This window comes from Periophthalmus magnuspinnatus, chromosome 5, assembly GCF_009829125.3.
Source record: "Periophthalmus magnuspinnatus isolate fPerMag1 chromosome 5, fPerMag1.2.pri, whole genome shotgun sequence".
NCBI lineage: Eukaryota > Metazoa > Chordata > Actinopteri > Gobiiformes > Gobiidae > Periophthalmus > Periophthalmus magnuspinnatus.
In genome coordinates this window covers 27,051,045-27,076,231 of record NC_047130.1, presented here as the reverse complement: position 1 = coordinate 27,076,231, position 25,187 = coordinate 27,051,045, and the positions used below count along the sequence as shown (strand labels likewise).

Here is a 25,187-nt window from a genome sequence, read left to right as displayed (position 1 = left end):
GTGCAATAAAAAATGTAGTGCATTTTATCATTGCTTAGTCCAATAATAAAATAAGTATTATATGTAAGATAAAACATCACCCTTGCTCTTTATAAATTAAAAAAAACATACTTGACTCCAACTTGACATATTTTATCAAAAGAGCACTTTGGCTTGTACTCTGTAAATTAGTTGGTCAGAAAATGGTCATAAAGAACAAGAGTGTGTTCAGCCAGCAGTGAACCCACTGCCCTTTGTTCAACTTTAAGACCTTATTATCCACCTCTGTTACATGGTTTTAAATAGGGGCTTACACCTGTTAACAACACAACAGTCTCAAGAATGTAAAAGAGCATTTGAAAGACCTGTGTTTTTGTTTACTCTGAACCATCAATAAGTCCATCTACGCTACAATAATACTCTTTAACACAAATTGGGCCATTAGACCTTTAGACCAAACCATTAGATTTTATCTCCTTCAAATAAATGTATGTCATGCGCTAACTTTTGAAAGTGATGTCACACTATACATTATAAGATGTGTCAATTGAGCCAGTACTTCATTCTAAGACAATGGGGTAACTGCAGAGTCCCCTCCAAACACACACATGCCCTGCTTCCAACACACTATTGTCCGAGGCACTCTCTGGGGGTAAAATGGGGGGAGAGAAAGTGCACAGACGGCCGCTGCTAAATTGATGTGTCTCCCTAGGGATGTTTGATGGATTAATGCTAACCACACCAGCTGATCTTTGGGGCTTGGGCTGCCCACATATAAGAGCCCTGTGCAGCTGTAGTGCTTAGCTCAGCTGTCTGCCTTTCCCTATAGTCACTCTAGTTAGAGCAATTTTTCTTTCTTTTGGCCACACATGCCTTTGTGTTTTTGTGAAGAACCCTGTTATCACCTTCTCCAGTAGAGGAACAACCTAAAACTGTTCAAAATGCCACGTTCCTTTTTGGTAAAGCAGACAAAGGTTGTTGATTTCTCCTTTCCAGGCACTTACCATCAGAAGAACTGGGACAAGTGTGCTGTAACACATGCCATTGCAGAGTCAGCCACACGACTGGCAACACGCCTGAGTGAAAGCGGTGAGTTTGAATGCATTTTTCTCACTGATGTGTTTGATTTATTTCTATCTGCACACAATTTTTATTTTGAGAGAAAATAATAAAAATATTGAGGTCAAGTATGCTCTTTTTGTTGGTTATGATTTCTAACAGCCTAACTTGGCAATGTTCAACTTGAAAACTTGAAAAGTGCATTGTTATTATAAAGCCTAGTAAATACATAGTAAATGTTAATGCCATTTTAACAGATGGTAGTAATGCATTTAGTATCTCTAATGAACTGTTGAAAATAAAACCATATGTATATCTATAGTTGCCAAAATATCAAACTTAACTTTGTGTCAAACATGTAATCTTACTATAGATACATATCAAACACAATAAATTAATCAGAATCAGTTTACACATGTGATAAGACTATTTTCTTACTTTCTTTCTTTATTTTATGGATTAGAGTGAGCTTGTTGCTTACAATCTATTTGCTCTATAGTTTTTCCCTGGTCTCTGCCTCCCCTGGGTCTCTGCCTGTCCAAAGATGCTCTTGAATTATGTTACAGCAACACTTTATATCTTTGAGTGACTCTGAAGTGACAGCCTACTCTCATATTGATTAGCTATATAATAATATCATACGGACCAAAATTGACACAAGTGGGACAAAGAAATGTAGTCTAAGATTACCTCTGGCAGTGTCTACATTGTAAAATTAAAATAAAGATATATTTTGCTATTGGGGATCAATGATAAAATGAAAATAAATAAATGTAAACTCAGTGGCATACTTAGAGATTAGAAATGACATCTGTCTCCGTGTCTTTGTGCAAGTGTGTGGTGAGGTTGGAGGGGGTAGGGTCCTTTTGTCACCCCTGCTCCGCCTTTGCACAGTGCTCTACACTGGTTGTGTCGTGTGAATTCACTGATTTTGTGACCCACTGTTGACATACCACTACAACTTCTGTCACTGTTTGTTGGGACGTTTTGAAGCAACTATATCCAATATCCAGTGCAGCATAACGCTGCATTTCTCAATTCACACTTAATGATCTTATCTTTGTCAGGTCTTATTAAGAAATAGTTTTTTAAATGATTTGATGATTAACTAACTTCAAACCAAATTAATACAAGATAAAATAAATCAAATTGACCTGTATAACCTTGTATTTCCAGGATATATCCAGGACTATGTTATTCCATCTCTGCAGCAGAGAGCTGAGCCGTCCTGTGATGATGAGGCTCCACTGCACTCGTCCTATGGCTCTGCGGGCAGTGCAGTAGAGGATTTCTCAGACCATGACATGGAACATCCCGACAGCCCAGTGTCCAGCTGTACAGCCCAGTCAGACAGCAGCCTGGAAACAGCCTGTTTTACTTCAGACCCACACAGCACCCACAGGTGCTCCCAGGGCAAAGCCAAGGGGCTGGCTAAAGGCCATTATAAGTGCAATGAGTGTGACAAGTCCTATGCCACCTCATCCAACCTAAGCCGACACAAGCAAACACATCGCAGCCCGGACAGTCAGCAGGCCCGCAGGTGTCCCACCTGCCACAAGCTGTACGTGTCCATGCCAGCACTGGCCATGCACCTCCTCACCCACGACCTGAAGCACCAGTGTGCTGTGTGTGGGAAGTCATTCAGTCGGCCCTGGCTGCTGCAGGGACACATGCGCAAGCACACAGGTGAAAAGCCCTTTGCCTGCTCACACTGTGGGAAAGCCTTTGCAGACCGCTCCAATCTGCGTGCTCACATGCAGACGCACTCTGCCTTTAAACACTACTCATGCACCCGCTGTCACAAGAGCTTTGCACTCAAGTCCTACCTCAAGCACCTGGAGTCAGCCTGTCTCAAAGCAGACTGATGTCAATTCTGCACTGGAGCATCAAGGAACTTTTCATGCAACAAATATAGTAGGCCAATGTACAATCCGAACTGTGACCAATGTATGTCATTATATTATATCTTAGCCAACAAGCGCTAACTTTTTTACAAAAAAGAAGAAAAGAAAAAATCATGCTCATTACTATTTTGTAATTTAATTTACTATTTATTCATTTTAAAAGTTTATTTATTGAGGTATTTGTTTTATTTATATTTTAAAAGGGTTTATACACTATATTATATTTTGTAGTAGTAATATATTTATCTACATGGTTTTCCTTGTATGTAAATTATAATGCAATAAATTGTACTATGTATACTGACTGCCAGACTGGCATGGGACATGTTGTAGGATTTAGTTGTCTGTATAATCATATGAAATGACACATGGGCTTTAGTGTGTGTCCGTCCAACCCTTGTGACCAGCAGTGGCACAGTAGGCAGGGTAGTCAGAGGGTAGTCACCTCCCTTCACCATTCTCAATACTCTGGCTGTGATATGAGGAGATTCACTGTAAAAAGTACAACCATAGAGTACACAGAGCTGTGACAGAATAATCCACATCGAATGTCCAGTTTATATGTACCCATATCGGCAAATGTTCACCAGAACAGCTCCACTCACAGTCACAGCTCAGTGACCCCAGGAAGTGCACAGGGTCAGGTGTCATGAGAAGTGACCAGCTGCGACAGACCAGTCTCACAGGAGCTAGAACTCCACCGATCACGCAGTAATTAGTTACTTTAATTTTCAGTAATATTTGTTTTCATTTAATCAATAGGGCACATGATCTTAACGTCTCTATTGTTTATTAAAGCAACAATACTATGTCAGTTATTAATATTCTGAGATTAATCAAACAGGGCAAAACATGGTTTGCAAATATCAGACACAATCCCTGCATGTATCAACGTTGATGTATCAATGTCTGTGGAATAAGTAATCTTAAAATGCTCCTTTGGAATAGGTTCACGTTCATCGGATTAGCCTTTGGTGCATTTATTATATCAAATTATATATAGACCTAATGAATATGCAAGTTGTCAGTCTTCTTATGAGACAAATTCAATTCAATTCAATTTATTTTTCACAATGGTCAAAGTTTAGTAAGGCACATACATACACACACGTAGCAACATACACACACGTATCAACATACTCATCTACAATTCTGCATTTACATGCTACATATGGAAGTGTATATCATTCAGCTATTCCCAGTTGACCCTGTGAAAAACATGGAACCCCAAGATGCTGAAAGCTTATGTAATGGGGTCCATCACCCTGTGCAAAACACCCATGATGGCTTGGCAACTTTTCCTTTTCTTTTTACTTTGCCCTACACATATATATATATAATATAGCTATATATCTATATATCTCTATATCTCTATATATATCTATATCTATCTATCTATCTATCTATCTATCTATCTATCTATCTATCTATCTATCTATCTATCTATATATATATATATATATATATATATATATATATATATATATATATATATATATATATATATACATACACACACACACTCACACACATACATATATGCACACACATACATACATATATACACACACCAACACATACATACATATATATACACCCATATATTGTATATATCTATATACATACACATACATGTATACACAATATGCATACACAACCTATACATCATATATATGACCTATACAACATATACAATATCTATATATGACACATGCATAGCATACATATATACATGCAACTGCACACACATATAAATATATGTATAATACACACACACACATCCACATACGTTTACATACACACACCCGTTATGAGCAGAGAGAAGACCCAATGCAAGCAGAACTTGAGCCGCACTAAGTAAGTCAGGCACTATAACTTCCCAGTAGTTTGCATTTTAGATTTCTTTTAAATATATGTAATGAGGGAGACTGTTTAATGTCAATGCTTAATTCATTCCATATTTGTGGACCTCTATAGCAGACACTAAAGCTGGTACATTTTAATTTCCTAAATTTTCCTTTTAATATACATTTTCCTTTACACAACCATGAAAGCAGTGACAGTAAATCTGTTAAATATTCAATGAACACACATTTAGAGAAAAAAATAATACAAATCTTGACCTATACAATATAGCCAACTTAAGTGTATACATGTTTAAAACATGAATACAATGGAACCAAACAGAAAAACAGATGGTTAGGACTCTTTTTTAACGAAAAAAGTTTATATACAGTATTCCCACTCAATTCCACAGGTAGCTGACTAATCATCAGCTCTTTATTATTTATTATTTGCGTGTTCATGGCCTACCTTTGGGCTGATTATGAGGATGGGGTGTTTGTTGTTGTTAGCTTGTTGTTAGTATAGCTGAGCACGGGGTCTGGCTTTTGATCTGTCCTGCACTTTAGCAACAGTGTGGAATCTGGAAGCCATTTGGTTTTCACAGCAAAAGTTCATGCTTGGTCACCCCCTACATCTGTGGAGTGTTTATTTACCCTCTGCACTTACCCCATTACAACATAAGTGACAAGAGCCCAGCCACTGTCTACTACAATGTTAGACATGCAGTCTTGAAACTCTTTCTCTGGGCCACTGCTCATTTTAAACCGAATAAGAATCAGAGGCCGTGTCCTTGGTTGTAAGCCTGCATAGACCAATTAACTTTCACTACGCCTTTACACTGCCTTGTGCATAACATGATTTAATTAGTTTATGAAGCTATGTTGTTAAAAATGTAACTTATTAATGGTGATTTGATTTTGAGAGATTTTGCAACAACAAACTGGTTAGTATAGCCTAGCCTAATGGTTAATAGGCTACATGGCACAATTGAGACATACAGGGAGGGAGCAGGGTCTTTCAATATGATGAAGCAAATAGGGATGATACTGAGCCTGTTGAGTTAGTGTGTTAAAAGAGCGTCCAGGAAAGTCATGCTCCAGTCTCCAGTGCTGCTGTCTAATCATTGTCTTGTCTTTAAAGCTCAGTCTTTTGGTACTACAAACATTTGGGGATGCAGGGTCGTTAAAGTCTTGCCCTCCCCTTACTGCAGCTTTTGGTGGCTGTGCTATAAGACCCCCTCCCAGTTAAACACAAACCCCACTGGGCTGCAAAGCTCTATAGACTCGGCACTAACCCAAACAATTACGAGGAAACACTTTAGTCTCATGGCTTTCAGTTTGTTGAGACCCCTGTCCGCGCATCCTTTCCCCTGCGCAGTGGACTTGTCTGTTGGATCAGAGGACGATGAGAGTCCGGGCAATCCGGAGCAGGGCTTGAGCTGGCACGGGGCGCTGGGGGCAGGTCTACCTTTCCGGCAGGAATCTGGTGGCATCGTTGTAAGACAACGGAACACGGCCAATGCCCGGGAGAGGCACAGAACTCACAACGTCAACACCGCGTTCACCGCGCTGCGCACGCTCATCCCCACGGAGCCAACAGACAGGAAACTGTCCAAAATAGAGACGCTCCGACTTGCGTCCAGTTACATCTCTCACCTGGCCAACGTATTAGTGGACGGAGACGGGAGGGACCAACCGTGTCTGAGGACCAGCAAACAGGACAGGAACATCTGTACTTTCTGCCTCAGCAGCCAGAGGAAAGGGGTAAACATCCAACACTCACTGATCGTCCACAATCAACGTTATCAATGCTATAAGACAGATAAACTAGACGTATACAGCTTATTAAAAGTATATATATATATATATATATATATCATCAATATTCTCTTGCTTTGCCAAAATAAATAAATAAATAAATACACACTTATTTTTTGCTGCTTCTCTCTATGGAGAATCTTGGCATTGTCATGCCAACATTTTTGGCAAAGCAAGAGAATATTGATGGATACAAGCAGGTGGTAGCCCACCACCCTAAAGGTTATATAGGTCTACACTTTAAAGAAATGATCTGTGTCAAGCCCTGATTTATTCAACACAACAATACAGATATTTTGTTTGTGTTTCATACCAAAAGCCTTGACTATGGTCACAGTGAATTCCAAATAGGTCTCATAATGTAACTCTTTCTAACAGTGTTGTAGATTTATAATAGTTTTTTGTGGCATAAATCTGCTCTTGGTTTATTGTGTAAGTGGCATAAAGTAGTTTCAATATTATCCTTTATTGTCAATAATTACTTCACCAATATATCGCACTTCAAAATCTGTTATCGGGACAGGTCTACCTTCATCAACTTAATATTTGTATTTGAATGTAAACTTTCATTTGTGTCACTGAATTCAAATTCTCTGTGTTCTCTTTAAAGGCCAAAGACAGACAGGACTGTGTTAAGCTGCATGGACACAAGAAGAGACACAGCTGTCGATGAGACAGAGGGACACGGCGTCTGTGAGACTGTGAGAAGCTTTCTGAGAGCCCAGAACATGTACACTTAAAGGCCTTTTCCTATTGGAAAACAACACTATGACTGTTTAGCCAAAACTAGCACCTGGTGGACTTTCTCCTGCAAGACCGAACCAAAATAAATAACTGGCCAACCCGAGATATCAACATTAAACAATGCTAAAATTTTACATTTCTCTCTATGTTGCTATAACAATAGGCCTATGTGTGACTCAAAAGAGACAATATTATGGTGTGGATATATACTGAGTTGGAGACTTGTGTCTTTGTTCTCAATTCTATAATAAAAGTGCATTTATTTTTTTTACTCATTGTGGCATTCGTCTAATGCAACCACAGCACATTTTTCATAGACTACTTTAATTAGCTAGGTATGAAATGTAAGGAAAAAGCAGAAACACGACAGCATGGTTAACCTTTGAAAACGATGATAGTGATGGTGGTCTTAATGTTTTCAGATTTTTATGTATATATGAAAACATTAAGACCAGATTTAGTACAGTCTATGAGAGAAGCATGTGAGCCAACCATAGTAAGTATCATTTTGGATTGCTTTAATAACATGAATGGACCAACCAGAAACGTTGTGTTTCTGGTTGGTTTTATTATGGTTTAAATTCAGCCCCCTGTAAGGTGACAGTTTTCATTTTTCTCAAACAATGTTGCATTCTTTTGTTTCTTAAACAATAACCTTTAGGCCGGTTTTTGTCCCACTCTTGGAACACTGGACCAGCTCTACTCTCCATCAGGTCCTCAAGGGCTTATGGGAGTTTGCCCAGCCAGTCCACATGTGTTTTGTGGATCTGGAGAAGGCATTCGACCATGTCATTTTTGGTGTCTATTGGGGAGGTGCTCCACGAGTATGGGGCCCTTTGCTAAGAGCTGTCTGGTCCCTGTATGACCGGAGCAGGAGCTGTGTTCGCATTGCCGGTGCATGGTGGACTCCACCAGGGCTGCCCTTTGTCACCGGTTCTGTTCATTGTATTTAGGGAGAGAATTTCTAGGTGCAGCCAGGGGTCTGATTCGGGAACCACAGGATCTCATCTGTGCTGTTTGCGGATAATGTTGTCCTGATGGCTTCATCGAGCCAGGACCTGAAGCAGGCACCGGGGCGGTTTGCAGCAGAGTGTGAAGCGAATGGGATGAGAATCAGCTTTACCAAATCCGAGGCCATGGTTCTCAACCGGAGAAAGGTGGCTTGCCCTCTCCAGGTGGGTGGTGAGTCCCTGCCTCAAGTGGAGTTCAAGTATCTCGGGGTCTTGTTCACGAGTGAGGGAAGGGTGGAGCGTGAGATTGACAGGCAGATTGGTGCAGCGTCTGCAGTGATGCGGTCGCTGTATCGGACTGGTAAAGAAGGACCTGAGTCGTAAGGTAAAGCTCTCAATTTACCAGCCAATCTATGATTCTACCCTCACCTATGGTCATGAGCTCTGGGTAATGACCGAAAGGACAAGATCATGGCTACAAGTGGCCGAAATGGGTTTCCTCCGCAGGGCGGCTGAGCGCTCCCCTAGAGACAGTGTGAGTCGCTCAGTCACATAGAAGGAGCTTGGAGTAGAGCTGCTGCTCCTCCATGAGCAGAGAAGTCAGCTGATGGGGCTCAGGCAGATGGGGCTCAGGCAGATGCCCCCTGGACGCCTCCGTAGGGAGGTGTTCTGGGCATGTCCCAAAAGACCCAGGACACGCTGGAGGACATGTCTGGGGTGAGGGAAGTTTGGGAGTGTCTGCTTAGACTGCTGCCCCTGCGATCCGGCCCTGAATAAGCGGAAGAAAATGGATGTATAGACAATAACCTTTCCACACCAGTAGGCTTATACATTTCCAACATGAATCCCCATTGAAATCTGAGGTGTTCAATGTGTTTCAAGATAAAACTAGGATGTACTTTACCCAGTTTGAGAAAATCCTATACAAAAAAAGCAAAAACTAAACACTTGACTGAAAAAAGCGTGGTGGTCCTCCGCGGCTTCCGTCCTCACCTCGATGGTTCTGCTGTGGTGGGCGGCCATATTGTCTCTGATACAGCAGAAATCACATACACCGGCGTGTTAGCAGGCAAGGTGTGCTGCCTACTACCACTAATGTCTTTTTAGGGGGATCTCATTCCTTCGATTTTTAAAACGGTGAGTATGTTTTGAGGTTTTTGATTAGCGGAAAGACACCATATCTTCTAGAGGCGGATGAAAAGCATCATTCAACCCGAGCCATTCAGCCGATAGTAGCTAGCACCGCACGGCCCAGGCAGAATCACAGCTTATTTACACACACTGCAAACTTATAACAACTCTGTAATCACTGTGAGATAAATCAGGACTGGATTTACTGAGGTGCATGTGCTTTAAACAGACAAATGTACCCTAGCACCTGCCACTTTTTACTTTCAGGTATAAATCCTGGCTATGAAATGACGTATCCGTTCATTTAACTTGAAATAATGTGGAATAACCAAATTACTTGTAAAATAGTCCAAACTGCCAAATAAATGGTAATCTCTCTTTGACACAAGACACCATGCAAGACCATTAAAAAGGACAGCTGCAGACAAATGAAATGAAGGCTTTGATTGGAGCAGGGGCTTGTGGTTTACACCTGGCATTTGAAAGGACCTTTTTTTTTTAATTTAATCCTACTTCATAATAACACAATTAGCTGTGTTTGCCTTGGTTATACTCAGAAATACACCTCTCCTCATTGCTCATTCAAGTTATGTATGGATCAGGTCTGTTAAAATTCAAACTCTTATAAGTGCCTAACTAAATACTACTCATATTATTGAAGTGGGAGATTATTATGATGCATAATTTTAATCCAGTGACTATCTGTATATCTTTTCCAGTACCACAGACTCAGCATCTCTCCAAGTCCACTGTTCTGTTGGAAATAACATCATCATCCACTCATCTCTTCCCCCTCACCCTTTTACGTCTACCACCACCTCTGCCAAACTGTCGGACATGTCAGGACCCGTGCCTAGCCGGGCTCGAGTGTACACTGAGGTTAACACTCACCGGCCCAGGGAGTACTGGGACTATGAATCACATGTGGTTGAATGGGGGTAAGTAAATGAAAATATTTTTAACAAGTGTAATTGTATTTAGCGCTCAAAATGCCTTTGTGCTTTACAGAAACCAGGACGACTTTCAGCTGGTGCGCAAACTTGGTCGCGGCAAATACAGTGAAGTATTTGAAGCTATTAACATCACTAACAATGAGAAGGTGGTTGTGAAGATATTGAAGGTAAATGACATTAGTTTCTAAGAACTAAAGAAAACTAGTGTAATTTTGCATATGACATTTAAGTCTTTTTTTTTTTAAATCCAAATATCTCTTATCCTTATTTGTTGTTTTTTAATAAACATAATTGTGTCCTTCTACAGCCAGTGAAAAAAAAGAAAATCAAACGAGAGATCAAGATTTTGGAGAACCTGCGAGGAGGTCCTAATATAATATCTCTCATTGATATTGTAAAAGATCCTGTTGTGAGTATTGATTGCCTCATATTCATAAATCTTATTCTTTACTTAAGCGTGTTAAATTCTTCATTTTTCGATGTGGATTTCGGTTGATAGTTTAGCTTTTTAAAACATCTTTACTGTCCTGTACAATAGGGTGGTGAGCCAACCACCTGTACCAGCTTATCCATTTCACATTGGCTTGGTAAATATATACCTGTGAGTACATGATCTTAAGTTGGCAACATTAGGAAGTCACTGGCTTTCCTACTTCTCTCCTCAAACCCCAAATAGGTAGTTTGTAAGGCAGTAATAGGCTAGTGGTAGTGATGTTACTGTATCAATTTCTAGATGTCAAAATTATACAGTCCCAATTTAGTAAATTCACTAAACTATTTTGTTGTGTGTTCATTCATTTCCATTAACACACATTTGTTCATTTTTAGTCACGAACCCCAGCTTTGGTCTTCGAACATGTAAATAACACAGACTTCAAGGTAAGCAATTTGTTTGTATACAAAATAGTAAATGATCTAACCTCCTTTCTTGGCATACCTGTGGTAATCTGTGCACATGTGTGTATGTGATGGAGGGACATTATAATCCAGTGCTATGTCTTCGGTGTCAGAAAGTCATTCCTATTCTGATTCTATCCTCAATCACTGGGACAGTTTTATGTGAATGAATCAACTATAATATGGTTAAACTAGTTACTTAACTGTGTATTAATGTCTTTTAGCAATTGTACCAGACGTTGACAGATTATGACATCCGGTTTTACATGTATGAGATTCTCAAAGTAAGTCTGACTCTTGAGGGTTTTTTTTATTCTTCTTAATGGGATTTAAACTTACTTGAACTGAATGAATAAAACCGTTTGCACTTATTGTTTTCTGAAGGCCTTGGACTACTGTCACAGCATGGGAATCATGCACAGAGATGTAAAGCCACATAATGTAATGATTGATCATGAACACCGGAAGGTAAATGACAAAAGCAGTGGTTCAGTGTTGAGACGGCAGACGATGTCAGTGATATATTTGAGAATGAGGGGTCTTGTGTGTTTTCAGTTGCGTCTTATTGATTGGGGGCTGGCAGAGTTTTACCACCCGGGGCAGGAGTACAACGTCAGAGTCGCTTCACGCTATTTTAAAGGACCAGAACTCCTAGTTGACTATCAGGTATACTATTGTATTGTAGCTCTGTCATTTGATGTGGGGCTTTCTTTGGTCATTTATTTCACCTCGGGCTTGTGCTTTACTATATGTTTATGCTGCGGTTTGTTATTTCAGATGTATGACTACAGTCTGGATATGTGGAGCTTGGGTTGTATGTTGGCCAGCATGATCTTCAGGAAAGAGCCCTTTTTCCATGGCCATGATAATTATGACCAGGTACTTTCTGTATCCTTCTCTGGCCTTATTCACATTGACTGTAGCTCAGCACCTGTGTGACTTCAAGAAAAAGTCAACACTAAGTCAGGCAGGAAGTCTAATGTGCTCTCAGGAGGACAATGCGTTTTTTTTCTTTTTATTAGATTTTTCTTATTAAACCTTGCCTTCATACACTTGCTAGCGTTGCTGTATAATAAATGTGAGACTCCCATGGCTCCCAAAGACGACAAGAGGTTCAGTCTAGAATTGGAAAAACACTACTTTAAAAGGACAAGACCGTAAGGGAGAAGACATACATCGAGTTCAGGAATTTAACCTGTAAATCTCACAAACTGGGGATGGTGCAATGTTGACCAGTTGTGTGCTGCATATAAACTTAATTATTATTTTTTTTACAGTTGGTAAGAATAGCAAAAGTTCTTGGGACAGAAGACCTCTATGACTATATTGACAAGTACAACATTGAGCTTGAGCCTCGATTTAATGACATTCTGGGAAGGTGAGTCGTTTCTGCACATCAAATATTCTCTGGACAGAAGTATAATCGGGCAGTGGATTTGATGTGATGTCATGTTGATCTCGGCAGACATTCCCGTAAGCGGTGGGAGCGCTTTGTTCACAGTGAGAACCAGCACTTGGTGAGCCCAGAGGCTTTAGATTTCTTGGACAAGTTGCTGCGCTATGACCACCAGGCTCGACTAACAGCCCGGGAAGCAATGGACCACCCCTACTTCTGTAGGCCATAACTTACTCTTTATAAGTGTGAAAAAATATCAGAACTTTGAATTACTCTGAATCTCATCTCTCTGCAGTTCCTGTTGTAAAAGATCAGTCTCGTGTGGTTGGATCAACCAACCAGCCCAGTGGTAATCCTGCCGTTAGTACAGCCAGCATGATCACAGGTAGGTCTGTTATGTCTAAGTATGAAGCATATAGTATTTAATCAATGCTATATATGTGTCTACTGTTTTGGGGAAAGGGAGTGCTCAGAAACTGGTTCATGCCAGTTTGTACTTATTTGTACTATTCGACAGTTCATCTTGGCGTATGTGAAACAGTTTAATATTTGGACTGTACTGCACCTGAGATCTAGGATGGGTGATTGTCTAAAGTTAAAATCCTAGTACTTTCTCTCTTTTTTTTTTTCATCTCCAGTTTCTGTAACTTAAAACAACCAATGAATTTATTTCTACACATTTAAAATATACTTTATAATCTCTCATAATTTAATAGTTTTCCCTTGTGAATGTCTTCATCTTGATTTTTATAACGTGCACTTTTTTGCTATATTGTATAATAAGACAACAAAATTTTCCCTCAAAGGATTTTATGCCTCCAAAATACAAAAGAGCCTCTCATTTTCTAGTTTGACCATTTGATTTGTTTCTTTTTCTTGCTGTTCTCGCTCAGGAATCTCTGCCTTGCCTGCGTCCACTGCCCTGGGACCCCTGATTGGCTCGCCTGTCCTGTCTGCTGCCACTAATGTCCTGAGCACCCAAGTGCCCGCTGTAGCTGTGCCCCCTCAGTGACCTCCCACCCTCTCCAAGGATGGCATGCACCCTGCCACTTCCCGCCGCCATCCAGCCTCAACTTTGGCTAAATAGAGCAACTGTCTGATGTAGCTGCTCTCTACCAGACCTATGGGCTGGATCACAATGAGGGCTGTTTAGACTTCCTCTTGCTCCAGCACTACTAACTGAAATGGACACGAATGTACACTGTAAAATACATGTGTTCCTTCAGTTGCTTTGGTGAATACTGGGAAGTATGGGTAATAGTGCCCAGTCTGGTCTATGAAAGAACTCTATTCTCTGAGAGGTCAAGACTTACATTTTACTACCCTTAAGAACCAAACCAAGGATATAGGTTAGTGTTATTATGAGATTTTTCTTGTGGATTGTATTCTCCCAACCCTAGAGAGATGTGAATACTTCACAACACGTGCGGCTTTAAGTGACATAGGATGGCTCCAGTATTACCAAAGGTTTATTCTCGGGAATAACAGACTGACCTTTCCTTGCTTTGCATTGCACACAAACGGTTTCATTGCAGGGCATTAGTTACTCTTCTGTAATTAATCACCATATTATAATGTATGCCTTGCCTACTAGAAGGGACTACATTGTCTGTTAAATTAGAAATTGTCACTCAAATCTCACATCCTGTCTTCTACGGTTTGGTGACATATCCCTGAGGTGTGAGACCATGAAATTACTGGGCATCTTCAATCAACGCTGAAATCGTAACTACACAAATATATTTTATTAGGAAAACTATTCGCTGAAGATGTATAAGGTGCTGTTGAACTGTTGCAATACAAAAATTGAATTTTTTTTCTTTTTTTTTTAGCTTGACAACAGTCTAACATAAAATTATGAAATAAATTCCAAACCAAATATAAAAAAAATTGTTACTCATGTTTTGTACTATAGCTAACATGACTTTTTAGAGACTCAGTACCAACGTAAAACCTTCCATACAGCTTGAAGGAAAGGGCTTCATAAATAATTTACAAACCTTTGAATTACTTTTTTGGTTCATACCAGATTATGGTCATGATTGTGTTAGCTGCTGTGTTGATGTCAAACAGGTGAAAAATGCAAAGGTGCCACAAAGTGAAAGCTGTACTGTACATATACCTGTATTTTTTTAAGTGTGAAATGGCATATAAAACAGAACAATATATCTATGCTTAAAAGTATGGAAGTCTTGACATCTCTGTATATATTTTTATGTGTGTATGTGAAGAACAAGTGTTTAAAAATATTTGTAAATAAATGTTTTATTTATCAGGTGTTGTATTTGTTAAGCATCATCCTTTATCCTTTGTCCATGTCCATGTCTTGACAGTCCACCTTGTGATACTGTGGTTCACCATTTCTCCTGGTCAAGGAGCCACAGCAGTTTTCATTCTGGTAAAACCTACAAAACAACTTCACGTTAAACCACGCCTTGATGCATTTATATGCAGAAGTATTTGACTGGATACCATAGTTTCCTACCGGTTAAGACGCAGCTCCATGTCAATGTCCTCCAATGATTTACATTTAGTCTCAGGAAGTATTTTGCAAAAAATGGCTGCAGCAACCACTGCTATTGTCCCATACAACAGAAAGAGACTTGGGAGCCCGATGGCATCTGTGGAATGACAACATGCATACAATTTACCAGTGTCATTTTACCCTGAAACGGGAACTACAATATTCTCATTGTTTAGTTTTGAGATGGTGTATAATTTTACCTATTTTCATTAACAAATGTGGGAACAAGTCAAGCAGAATATGGAAATAAATAATATATTTTTATCATACTCTTCCATTCATTAGATTTCAATCAAAATACCCATCAGTTTAGCTGCATACACATTGAATTTTTAATGTTACCTCCCACTTGTTTATCTAAATTAAATGTTGGAAGTTAATGGAATAGAAAGAGGTGAAGTGTTGACATCCTAAGTTAGAAAGGTTCTTACCAATAAGATGTAAAAAAGTGAATGTAACCAGGACATGGGCAGACCAGTTAAAGCAGCTGGTAAAGGCAAACGCCCGGCCTCGAACCTCTGTGGGAAATATCTCACTCAGGAGCAGCCATGTCACTGTAGGCAGACAGAACATAGTTGGGTATTAGTTTGTCTTTGCAAGCCTTTTGCACCAAGAACTGGTTCATCAGCAAATAGAAGTGAGTCACTTTAGGAATTTAATCTAATCTTCATGCTTCCCATTTCAGCCCACCTTCTCTCACTTAGAATCCACTGATAAACTGAACGTTCAAGATCCTGCTTCTAAATAAAGCTGCCTGCTGACCATGCCATAAATATATGTCTATGAGACTGAAGATTATGTGATCACTTTGTTCTGGAATACAAAATGAGTTGTATCTGGGGCTGACTCAATTACATTTTTGGAGTGACTCATGTAATGTGCAACAAGATATGCACAACTTGGTAAGGAAAATGAATAAGAGTAAGGAAAATAAGAAAATAGCAGATTATTATATGGTCAAAATACACTGTCAAATAGTAAATGAGATATTCTCTGATAATTAATACCCACTAGGTCCAAATCCAATGGAGTATGCACTGACAGCCGCCATTAGACTCAGGAGAACAACCCAGTTTGCAGTTGTAGAATTCAGAGGTGACGAAACAGAGGGCTTTACTTCTGGTAAGATTCCACTATTTATCGTAGTTTCATTAAAGTTCTTAACAGTTATATGTGTTTCATGTGTTTTTGTAATGTTTGTATTTGAAATTACACCTTTTGAAACACAGGATATCTCTTGAACATGAGAATGTGTACAAAGAAGTCCAATGATAAACAAACTAACAGCCATAACAGAGCATCCCCCTATGAGCAGAGGTCGACGGCCGACTCTGTCTGACAGTGTCACAGACAACAGTGTGGATAAAACTTTGACCAGGCCCAAGCCCACCGAGGCTAGGACCGCTGCTGTGTGGCTGTGGAACCCCAATGTATAGAATATGGTGGAGGCATAGAGCAACACATTGGGCTGTCCTGTGAACTGTTGGAACAGCACTAGAGCCAAACCAATCATAGTCCTTGTTCTCATGTTGTCCTTTGTGTGGAAAAGAGACAGGTAGTTGTACCCCCTGGTAGGCTCTTGGTTCTTTATCTGAGCACAGTTAGATTGCACGTTTGAAGGAAGACACCATATGGAGACAAGCTGAACCATGGTGGGCACTGCAGCCAGACCAAACATCCATTTCCAACCATACCGGGTGTCAGCCATGATGTAGTTAACAGCATAAGCCGCTAAAATCCCCACGGTGATCCCCACTTCATACAAGCTCACCAGAACACCCCTGTGCTCTGGTCGCACCAGCTCAGACACAAAAATGCAGCAGGACATCGAGGAGATACACATGGCAAAGCCTACAGTGGCCCGTCCCAGTACCAGGGCAGGGTATGCACTGATGAGGAGCATGACGGTCCCAGCCAGTGTCAGACCAGAGCTGAAGACAATGGATCTTCGACGACCCTGCCAGTCGATCAGAGAGCCCCCCAAGACAGAAGCCAACAGGGCTCCGACCAGTAAGGCGCTGACCAGAACCTCTTGCTGCACACAGGACAATGCAAAGTCCACCCGGAGCTGCAGCAGGGCACCAGAGATGATAGCCAGCTCATACCCGAACACCAGCCCACCTCCGATGGACACCAGGCAGGGCAGTAGGAGACTACAGTAATCTGCAATTGAAATACATTATTTGTTGTAAAGAAAACAGGGTCTAAATTAAAGTAATAGCAAGTGTATAGCTTATGTCAAATTATATAAACCAAAAACATGTAGGTTTTTAAGTATTTGGGTGAGTACAGCCTAATTTAAAACGACTTACCCATAATTGTTTCTTGTCATGAGGCTGAGGACAGGATCTACAGAAACTGAGAGAACAAGAAGGAAATAAACATCACAAAATGCCCAAGAGCTGTAGAGACGTCTTCAAGCAGCTGTTGTGGTTGTGTTGCTATAGGGATTGCCTTGTTGACATCAATGATTTAATTTAGATTCCACTTGAAATGGGCCCATCAAACACAGAAATCAGGCAGGAGAAAACACAGGGAGGGAACATCGTGCAGAAGCAGCCTACATGTAATCTTAACCAACGGGATAAACAAGTAATAGTCCTCTGAAATACTGCGCTAATATGTTTCAAGTAAAGATTCCCAATAAAATAGTAAAGGACCCAACGTTTCGTCTAGGGTCCAGATCCATATTTATTATTTAGGTTAAGTAGCCTACACTCTTGACCAAACTGTCATTTATTTTAGTACACAAATATGCATGCGTATTTTAAAGATTATCTTTGAAATAAAGAAGACAATAAATATGTCTTTTAAGAGATATTTTACGCACGCGCTTTTACGCGCAAGGAGCACAGTCTGTGCCAGAAAGTAAGTCTCTACCATGTGTCATTTCTACGTGCCTTTTGAAGACAGATAACAACGGGGTTTTTTATTGTTTGTTTGTTTTTTGTTCTTTACTTTACTCTACGTGGGAGCCTACCTTCAGCTCGTCTGGAGCAGTCGCCGGTCTCCGACTCGGTCTGGTCCGTTATCACATGAGGAGCCCGTTTCTCACAAAGCTCCTCCGTCTGGCCTCGTGCACATATGTACAAAAACATGTAAGTGTAATCGCATGTGCTGCTGTTGATGCCACTTCCAACATGGTGCGACTCTCTGAAACTCCAGACGAAGGACCGAGCTACGTGGCGCCCGAGCGGGACAGAGAAACTATTGAGGAAGTTTAGAACAGTAGAGGTCGACAGTAGACGCTCCTCTCTCCTCAGGAGCACAGCTCAGTACACACTGTTTTACTTTTTCCTCCTCACTTTACTCCACACTATTCCTTTAATCGTTTTTCACTATTTTTATTGACCCTTATAGACACTAAGTTTAGAAACAAATGGAAACTTCTGAAGTATTTAGGAACATGATGCAATTTCAGCGGAGAAATTGGGATTATCCACAGAATAGTTTAGGGTTTGGCCTACATAACAATGGCATCAACACAGTTTCAAAAGTCTATTAGATATATGTACTTAATTAAAATCCACACCTCGTTTTACAAATAAAGTTTCCCCAAGTGCTGAAAATCTCCGGATGTAGACCTAATGAAGCCTCCAGAGAGTCACAGAATTAAGTAGAGCACAAACATCCCCAACATAAGGCTAGTGGCCCAATGTCTATTATAGTATGGAAAATACTACATCAAACATAATCAATGTTGCTGTCATTCCTGGTGGATACCAGCAGGTGTCGCTCTTTACACAACAGATTGAGGGAAACGTCACTCAGAAAAGCGGAAGTAAACATGTCTGTGGAGCGGAGCATGGAGGTCTCACAGCTCCTGGCGAAGGCAGAGCTGCTGAAACAGGGGGCAGAAGCCCGCCTTTACCGCACACGCTTTCTGGGAAAACCGGTCATCGTTAAAGAACGATTCTCAAAGCGATACAGACACCCAGCCCTGGACGAAAAGCTGACGCACCGCAGGACTGTGCAGGAGCTGCGCGCCATACTGCGCTGCCGCAAAGCAGGCGAGTGCAACATGCGACTGAGAAAACCAACATTACCATTGAGACTTTGTTTGGATTTTAATTCAAAGTTACTTCAGCCATGATCATTTCTTTTTTATTTATCTGGTTTGTATTTGAATAGGAAGCATTGTAAGATTTGATGTTTTCTGTCCTTTCTAGGTATTCCTGCCCCTGCTGTTTATTTTGTGGATCACAGCACCCACTGCATCTTCTTGGAGGAAATAGTGGATTCCTGCACCGTCAGAGACCACATAGCTTCTACACAGCAGCAGCCCAGAGGACCGGAGCAGCTTGAGCGCCTGGCTGAAAAAATAGGCCAGATGTTGGCTCAAATGCACGATGAAGACCTGATCCATGGCGACCTGACCACGTCCAACATGCTCCTCAAACACACTGTAGATGGAGCAGAGAGCCAGCTCCTGCTAATAGACTTTGGCCTAAGTTATATATCTGCACTAGCTGAGGACAAAGGGGTGGACCTGTATGTTCTGGAGAAGGCTTTCCTCAGCACACATCCCAACACTGAGGTACTGTTTGAGAGGCTGCTCAGAAGCTACACCAAGGCCTCCAAGAAGTCTGAACCTGTCATTAAGAAGCTAGATGAAGTACGGTTACGAGGGAGGAAAAGATCCATGGTTGGATAAGGACTAAGTTTGTTTAAATACATATGGTTGGATCCATTTCTATTAATAAAATTACTTTGGTGTGATTACCAGTTTGCTGTTTTGTGTTTGTTTTTTCCACAAACTTATGATTATAAGGTTCGTTCCATTTAAAACTGGTAAAATGTTTGGCGGAGACCATTAACCATTAATCTAAACAGGCTAAAACTCCAGGTAGGCACTGACCAGGATCTGGGCACAAGATCTGGGTTCCTGGCTCTAAACTGCGCATGTCAAACAAATGAATATGCAAATCTTTACCTTAAGACAAAAGATAAGTACAGGGGAGCAGTGACATTTAGACATCTCAAAAATAACAACAATGGTAAAATGAATATAAAGTATTTTTTGAGTGATTGCTGTGTAAACACAGCTCTCGAGTGAACTTTTGAACTACTCTCAATCAGCAATGACTAATTTCTGTGTGGTGCATACTAGAGGGCAAAGTTCAGGCAGAACAAAGGTAGCAAGCTGCCAGTGAAATGTCGACTAAGCCCAACAATAGCTGTAACTCTGATGTTAGGACAAGAGGCAGGTTTTTCACTATGCTATGAAAAAGGTGGGCGCCGATGGACCTTCAGCGGAACATTAACATTATTGTAATTGCATTTGTGTTCTTCTGTGAAGGTGAGAGGACTACGCCTTTGTTTTATAACACTTCCCCAGTGTGTGAAAATGTTTTGTTCCTTAGCTGTGCAACTTGCACCGCAGACATGTTGCCCAGAAATTGAACTTGCATAATGCGTGTTCTGCATTTGTGCTCACTTAGCACCAAGACATTTTGATTTCAATTTAATTTGAGTGCAAAGATGTATGTAATTACCCTGACAGGACAGACTAACTTGTACCCTTTTTGTTACAGTTTACTTCAGCAATGCTGCATTCTACAGTGTCTTGAAAGGATCAGACGTGACTCTCCATTGTTTATCTGCCAAACTGCCACTGCTGCTGGACTGGAGCACTCTCACTGTGGAGTGGACCAGAGCGGATGCACAAGGAAAGAAACAAACAGTGTACATTTTTGTAAATGGCCGCGCTCTCGTGAACAGAGACGGTGCTGATGTGGACAGGGCAGGGCTGCTAAACAGAGATGCCTCCCTGAAGCTCCCCAACGTCACTGTGGGCGACGAGGGACACTACACCTGCAGGGTCATTACACCTGTTGTGGACACACTCACTGCCACTCTGGAGGTTTTAGGTAGGAACTTCTCTCGCTGGCATGGCGTGTGAATAAAACAATACTGCACTGTTTATATTTACTTTGCAAATAGCAATACTTAACTAGTAAGGTACACTTCAGCTCTCTAAGTGCAGATTAACTCACTCAAAACTGTATTTTGATTGTTTCATGCTTGTCTAAGTAATCCTAGTAAGTAATGCATTGTCTAGTATTCAATGCATGAGTGTTTAGAAAAAAGAAAAAAAATTCACCGACCCTTTATCTCCATCCACACCCCTGTATTTAGTTACAAATATTTGAGACTTAAGACTGAGTCATACATGCAGGGTTCAAAAATGCCACATAGACACTTTTCAAAAATTAAATGAAAATCTGCTGCATACTAGGTGACATCCTCCTCTGCAGAGGCAGGACCTATGAGCTCTGCAGTTTTGATAAGGGAGTAAATTGTTGCACTTCTATTACCAAGCTATTTCAGACAAATATGGTTTACAAGGAACAAAATGTAAAATAATTATCTACTCATGTTTTAGTTAAGTAGTAAGTATCAAAACTACTACTGACGCTGATAAATCAGTATGCAGCGCATACATGGGGTACGATAATTGAAGTTATACAAAAGTTTGCAGTTTATCCCGTGTTTTACTTGTCATAATCTCATCAGCATCACCCTTCCCACAGCCCGTCCTTCAGTGTGGATCCCGAAGGAGGCAGCCATTGCTCAGGGAGAGGAGAAGATGATCGTGTGTGATATTCAAGGCTACTATCCCAAAACGTTGACTGTCAGCTGGCTCCTGCACAACAACTCGCACACTCCTCCCTCTAGGACCAGCAATCTTTATCGGGTTTGCACTGAAATGGAAGAGCCCCATGCAGATGGCACCTACAGTATTCGCAGTGTCATCACAGTGCACTCCTCTGTGCTAAAGGATGGTCAAGTCCAACTGGTCTGTCAAGTGAAGCATCAGACCTTTCATGGTCTTTTGAACACCTCTGTTACTTTATCTCAAGGTGCAAAACTGTGTACACAATAGGCATGCACTCTGCGTTTCTGTTGGCAAAAGTCATACACAAAGTTTGCATAAAAAAATGCAACTATAACATTAAAAGTGGTTATGCCAATTACAAAAGTCACCTTCTGGGTGACTCGTCATACTAACTCGAAATAGTATTTATTTGCATATAATATACAAGATAAGTTCTGTTGTCTCTCTAATGTCTCACTGTGCTCTCCCCATTTTCTGCTGCTATGTTTTGTAATAAAGCCATTAAGACAAAAGTGTAAAAAATAAATTTACTTCTCGTTGCAGCTCCTTCAAAGCACTACGATCCTGTGATCTTGATAGCTGGTACCAGTGTGATCTGTGTTCTGGTTCTGACTGCAGTTGTGCCAGTGTTAATCTGGTTTTCCAAGAGAAAGGCATTGCGGCATGGTATGTTTTGGGAACATTTAGGAACATTTAAAAATCAGAAAGACACACAGGTACTGAATTGAATAATAGTAATTCCAACATTTTACAATTTGGAACAGAGCAAAATGTAACTTTTTATTTCCATCTTCCATCAGTTCCACCAAACATTTCTGAAATCAGCCAAAACAACATCACATATGCAGATGTTGAAAATTTCCTCAAATGCGTGATCAGTGGTGTGGGACTGGGAGAGTTCCAAGTCCAGTGGTTTAAGCTGAGTAGAGACAGTGAAGACTGTGAGGCAGTCGCCCTGCTGTCCTGGGATGACGTGACTGAGGGAGTCAGTCTAGAGTCAGACGGCAGTCATCACACATCTGTCCTAAGCCTCCGTCTGTCCACAAGTGAGGACAAGAGCAGGTACAGGTGTGTGGTCCGCTGCAAGAGCCAGACTTTCACCCGAGAGACGACGGTCCATGTTAAAGGTGAGATGGACAAAAACATTGTTGTATAATTGTACTATTGTTACTTCTGTACTTTGCGTTGCAATACTGAATTGTGTAGGTTCAGATAAGGTGTGTTTGTGGCTAAAACCAAATTATATATATATTCTCAGTATCACTTCTCATTTCAACTTAGAATGTAAGAATAGATTTAATTTCGTCTACACAATTATTTCAACAAACTTATGTTTGATATCAGTTCTTCTGGGGAAAAAAAAATGAAAATCATGTTCTCTGTTTCTGCAGTGCAACCCTCTTTTCTTCAGATCTCTAGCATCCCGCAGATCCCCAAAGTCCAGCGCCTTCTGGTCTTGTGCTGTCGTGTAGAAAACTTTTATCCTGCTGTCATTTACCTGGAGTGGTACCGGAATGACGGGGAGGCAGTGCACCCTGCAACTCACTATGGGCCTTTCTCAGACCACAGCCACTTATACAGCATGTGGAGTAAGATGCAACTCACCATGGCAACAGAGGATGAGAGCGCTGTGTACATCTGTAGAGTCTATCACTCCAGCTTTTCTCCTCCAGGATACAAGGATGCTCTTTACCACATCAACACTCAGGGTAAGGCCAGCATGAAATGAATGATATACACTATACAAATGTATCATATCCTGATAGACATTTTTAAGAGCAACAAAATGGTATCTTTCTCAAACTAAACTCTTACATGTGTCTTTCTTGTGCTGAGGTAGGAACTCCACCCAATGTGATGTTCATCAACTGTGAGCCTCTGTGCCCTGTACTGAACACAGAGTGCACACTAAACCTGTGCATCAAAGACTTCTGTCCCAAACGCATATCAGTCACATGGACAGTGGACGGGGAACCAGTGGACAGCAGCTGTGTATTCAACACCCCTCCTAGTCTTAATGTGAATGGACTATATGCCATGTACAGCTTCCTCAAACTCCACCCCACACAGACTAAGCGGAACCAATGTTACCGCTGCAAAGTGGAGCACAGCGCCCAGAGCCAGCCGGAGGAGCGCTTCTTCACCCTCACATATGACCAAGACACACCACCTCTTTACTGAGCATCATCTCATCCTATTTAGCTGATCAGATCTTGTCACACTCTACTATCAACAAGATGTATCTAGGAGACTGGGGCAGAACATGATTCTGATTGTAAATTTCACAAACATGAGATATATGTGTCCCCAGACACCAGGTAAACATCCTTAGACCAAACAAAGCATTTGTACAACTGTAGTGCTGATTTATTCTTATTACAGATATTACAGAAACATGCAACATGATGGCTAAGTTATGTATGCTATAATTTGGTGTTTCAAAACTATTATTATTCAGTAAGAAAGCAGAATGAGCCTCAAATGACTCTCATTTGGATTGCCAGTTTCAGGACTGAATTCCAGTTTATTTGAGCCTAAAATGTCTCTCTCTGATCTAAATCCTCACTACCTAAACCCCAGCAGCTGTAGCCAATCATTAATCAGCGTTAGTGCAGCTTCTGCAGATAGTGAGTGAATTCTGGAGGTTCTGAGCTTTTACACGAGGCGTGTCTTGTTTATATACTGAAAATGAGAGAAACTTTTGGGTCCTCTAGATGCAGATTAAGGTACTGGCAACTCAGTTTCAGTTGTGATTGTTGTACCTTTTTAAACTAGACAGAGCGCAGGCCACATGTAGTTCCTTTAAGGTATCCAGTATTAAAATGAAGGGAAAAAATCAAATCAATGAAAAGTCCCCAAGTAAAGGCACAAAAACTGGTGTAAAAATTCACTAGTAATTTATTGAGCGCAACACTGTTTGCTCCCAATGCTTCTACATATTATATTAGACAGCATTTAAAATGAGTTATGCTCAAAGGTAAAATTCAAGGCATGAGTGTATTTACATGTACAAACATGTGTGAATGTTTTCTTCTAGATTCAGAAACTTATCAGGAAAATAGTACATTGCTTTTAACTCAATGGAAATAAAAAGCTTTAACCTTTTATCAGTGACAACTGTTGTTTGTGAAGATATATTATGATTTAGATTAATAGCTACAACAGTAGTAAAAAAAAGTGAAAAATGGAAATTCAGAATAAAAAACTGGGCTCACATGTAGGAGAGCAATACAGTTTCTCATTCTTTATGAAAGGGTAGTAAAAAAATGAGCAAAATGTATTTCAGGCACAGTAACATGCTTCCCATTGCACATTAAGAACTGAAAATATAATTAATTTCATGCTTATACATCTATTACCCTGTGAGTT

General features: G+C 40.6%; 6 protein-coding genes, 1 non-coding gene, 1 pseudogene and 1 gene segment (V, D, J or C); 8 read left to right on the top strand and 1 right to left on the bottom strand.

Moving 5' to 3' along the window:
- The window catches only part of LOC117371592 (coiled-coil domain-containing protein 174-like), a 60,716-nt pseudogene that overhangs the window by 32,823 nt on the left and 2,706 nt on the right, over positions 1–25,187 (top strand).
- LOC117371591 (transcriptional repressor scratch 2-like) lies at positions 921–2,903 on the top strand. The gene is made up of 2 exons (XM_033967292.2): positions 921–1,068; positions 2,215–2,903. The coding sequence occupies exons 1-2, from the start codon at positions 921–923 to the stop codon at positions 2,901–2,903; spliced, it is 837 nt and encodes a 278-aa protein (XP_033823183.1).
- Positions 6,113–7,340, top strand: LOC117371590 (transcription factor 15-like). Its single transcript, XM_033967291.2, has 2 exons — positions 6,113–6,550; positions 7,215–7,340. Exons 1-2 carry the CDS (start codon positions 6,113–6,115, stop codon positions 7,275–7,277), a joined length of 501 nt encoding a protein of 166 aa, XP_033823182.1. The 3' UTR covers positions 7,278–7,340.
- Positions 6,814–25,187, top strand: part of aurka (aurora kinase A) — a 139,966-nt gene continuing 121,592 nt past the window's right edge. Inside the window, exon 1 of the mRNA XM_055221909.1 lies at positions 6,814–6,823. The gene's annotated coding sequence lies outside the window, so the exon portion shown is untranslated. The remainder of the gene's footprint in view (positions 6,824–25,187) is intronic.
- Positions 9,284–14,951, top strand: csnk2a4 (casein kinase 2, alpha 4 polypeptide). Its single transcript, XM_033966099.2, has 13 exons — positions 9,284–9,435; positions 10,149–10,367; positions 10,438–10,549; positions 10,690–10,791; positions 11,211–11,261; positions 11,504–11,563; positions 11,664–11,747; positions 11,835–11,945; positions 12,057–12,158; positions 12,557–12,657; positions 12,745–12,893; positions 12,971–13,060; positions 13,569–14,951. The coding sequence occupies exons 2-13, from the start codon at positions 10,267–10,269 to the stop codon at positions 13,685–13,687; spliced, it is 1,182 nt and encodes a 393-aa protein (XP_033821990.1). The 5' UTR covers positions 9,284–9,435; positions 10,149–10,266; the 3' UTR covers positions 13,688–14,951.
- LOC117371719 (small nucleolar RNA SNORA57) lies at positions 11,302–11,437 on the top strand. Its single transcript, XR_004541471.1, has one exon. It is a non-coding gene; the product is annotated as a small nucleolar RNA SNORA57 (small nucleolar RNA).
- slc2a10 (solute carrier family 2 member 10) lies at positions 14,902–18,387 on the bottom strand. 2 transcript variants are annotated; one of them, XM_033967290.2, is made up of 6 exons: positions 18,180–18,387; positions 17,512–17,557; positions 16,211–17,362; positions 15,631–15,753; positions 15,161–15,296; positions 14,902–15,080 (listed from the first exon to the last, which is right to left on the bottom strand). In XM_033967290.2, exons 2-6 carry the CDS (start codon positions 17,513–17,515, stop codon positions 14,978–14,980), a joined length of 1,518 nt encoding a protein of 505 aa, XP_033823181.1. In that variant the 5' UTR covers positions 17,516–17,557; positions 18,180–18,387; the 3' UTR covers positions 14,902–14,977. The 2 variants fall into 2 exon arrangements, with proteins under 2 accessions (XP_033823181.1, XP_055077880.1); XM_055221905.1 differs by lacking the exon at positions 14,902–15,080 and having other exon boundaries at positions 15,157–15,296.
- tp53rk (TP53 regulating kinase) lies at positions 18,962–19,928 on the top strand. Its single transcript, XM_033966100.2, has 2 exons — positions 18,962–19,209; positions 19,369–19,928. The coding sequence occupies exons 1-2, from the start codon at positions 18,987–18,989 to the stop codon at positions 19,851–19,853; spliced, it is 708 nt and encodes a 235-aa protein (XP_033821991.1). The 5' UTR covers positions 18,962–18,986; the 3' UTR covers positions 19,854–19,928.
- LOC117370621 (Ig mu chain C region-like) lies at positions 20,335–24,801 on the top strand. The segment is given in 7 exon segments: positions 20,335–20,498; positions 20,734–21,069; positions 21,733–22,062; positions 22,362–22,484; positions 22,619–22,945; positions 23,210–23,527; positions 23,659–24,801. Coding segments are annotated over 7 exon segments (1,833 nt in total).

What these genes read in the sequence shown, in the direction of transcription:
- LOC117371591 (XM_033967292.2), top strand. Translation starts at nt 921, where the DNA reads ATGCCACGTTCCTTTTTGGTAAAGCAGACAAAGGTTGTTGATTTCTCC. An exon ending in AACACGCCTGAGTGAAAGCG is followed by an intron (nt 1,069 to 2,214) that starts GTGAGTTTGAAT and finishes TTGTATTTCCAG; the next exon opens with GATATATCCAGGACTATGTT.
- LOC117371590 (XM_033967291.2), top strand. Translation starts at nt 6,113, where the DNA reads ATGGCTTTCAGTTTGTTGAGACCCCTGTCCGCGCATCCTTTCCCCTGC. An exon ending in TCAGCAGCCAGAGGAAAGGG is followed by an intron (nt 6,551 to 7,214) that starts GTAAACATCCAA and finishes TTCTCTTTAAAG; the next exon opens with GCCAAAGACAGACAGGACTG.
- csnk2a4 (XM_033966099.2), top strand. Translation starts at nt 10,267, where the DNA reads ATGTCAGGACCCGTGCCTAGCCGGGCTCGAGTGTACACTGAGGTTAAC. An exon ending in ACATGTATGAGATTCTCAAA is followed by an intron (nt 11,564 to 11,663) that starts GTAAGTCTGACT and finishes TGTTTTCTGAAG; the next exon opens with GCCTTGGACTACTGTCACAG. An exon ending in AACTCCTAGTTGACTATCAG is followed by an intron (nt 11,946 to 12,056) that starts GTATACTATTGT and finishes TTGTTATTTCAG; the next exon opens with ATGTATGACTACAGTCTGGA.
- slc2a10 (XM_033967290.2), bottom strand. An exon ending in CACTTTTTTACATCTTATTG is followed by an intron (nt 15,297 to 15,630) that starts GTAAGAACCTTT and finishes GTCATTCCACAG; the next exon opens with ATGCCATCGGGCTCCCAAGT. An exon ending in ATGGAGCTGCGTCTTAACCG is followed by an intron (nt 15,081 to 15,160) that starts GTAGGAAACTAT and finishes GTTGTTTTGTAG; the next exon opens with GTTTTACCAGAATGAAAACT.
- tp53rk (XM_033966100.2), top strand. Translation starts at nt 18,987, where the DNA reads ATGTCTGTGGAGCGGAGCATGGAGGTCTCACAGCTCCTGGCGAAGGCA. An exon ending in ACTGCGCTGCCGCAAAGCAG is followed by an intron (nt 19,210 to 19,368) that starts GCGAGTGCAACA and finishes TGTCCTTTCTAG; the next exon opens with GTATTCCTGCCCCTGCTGTT.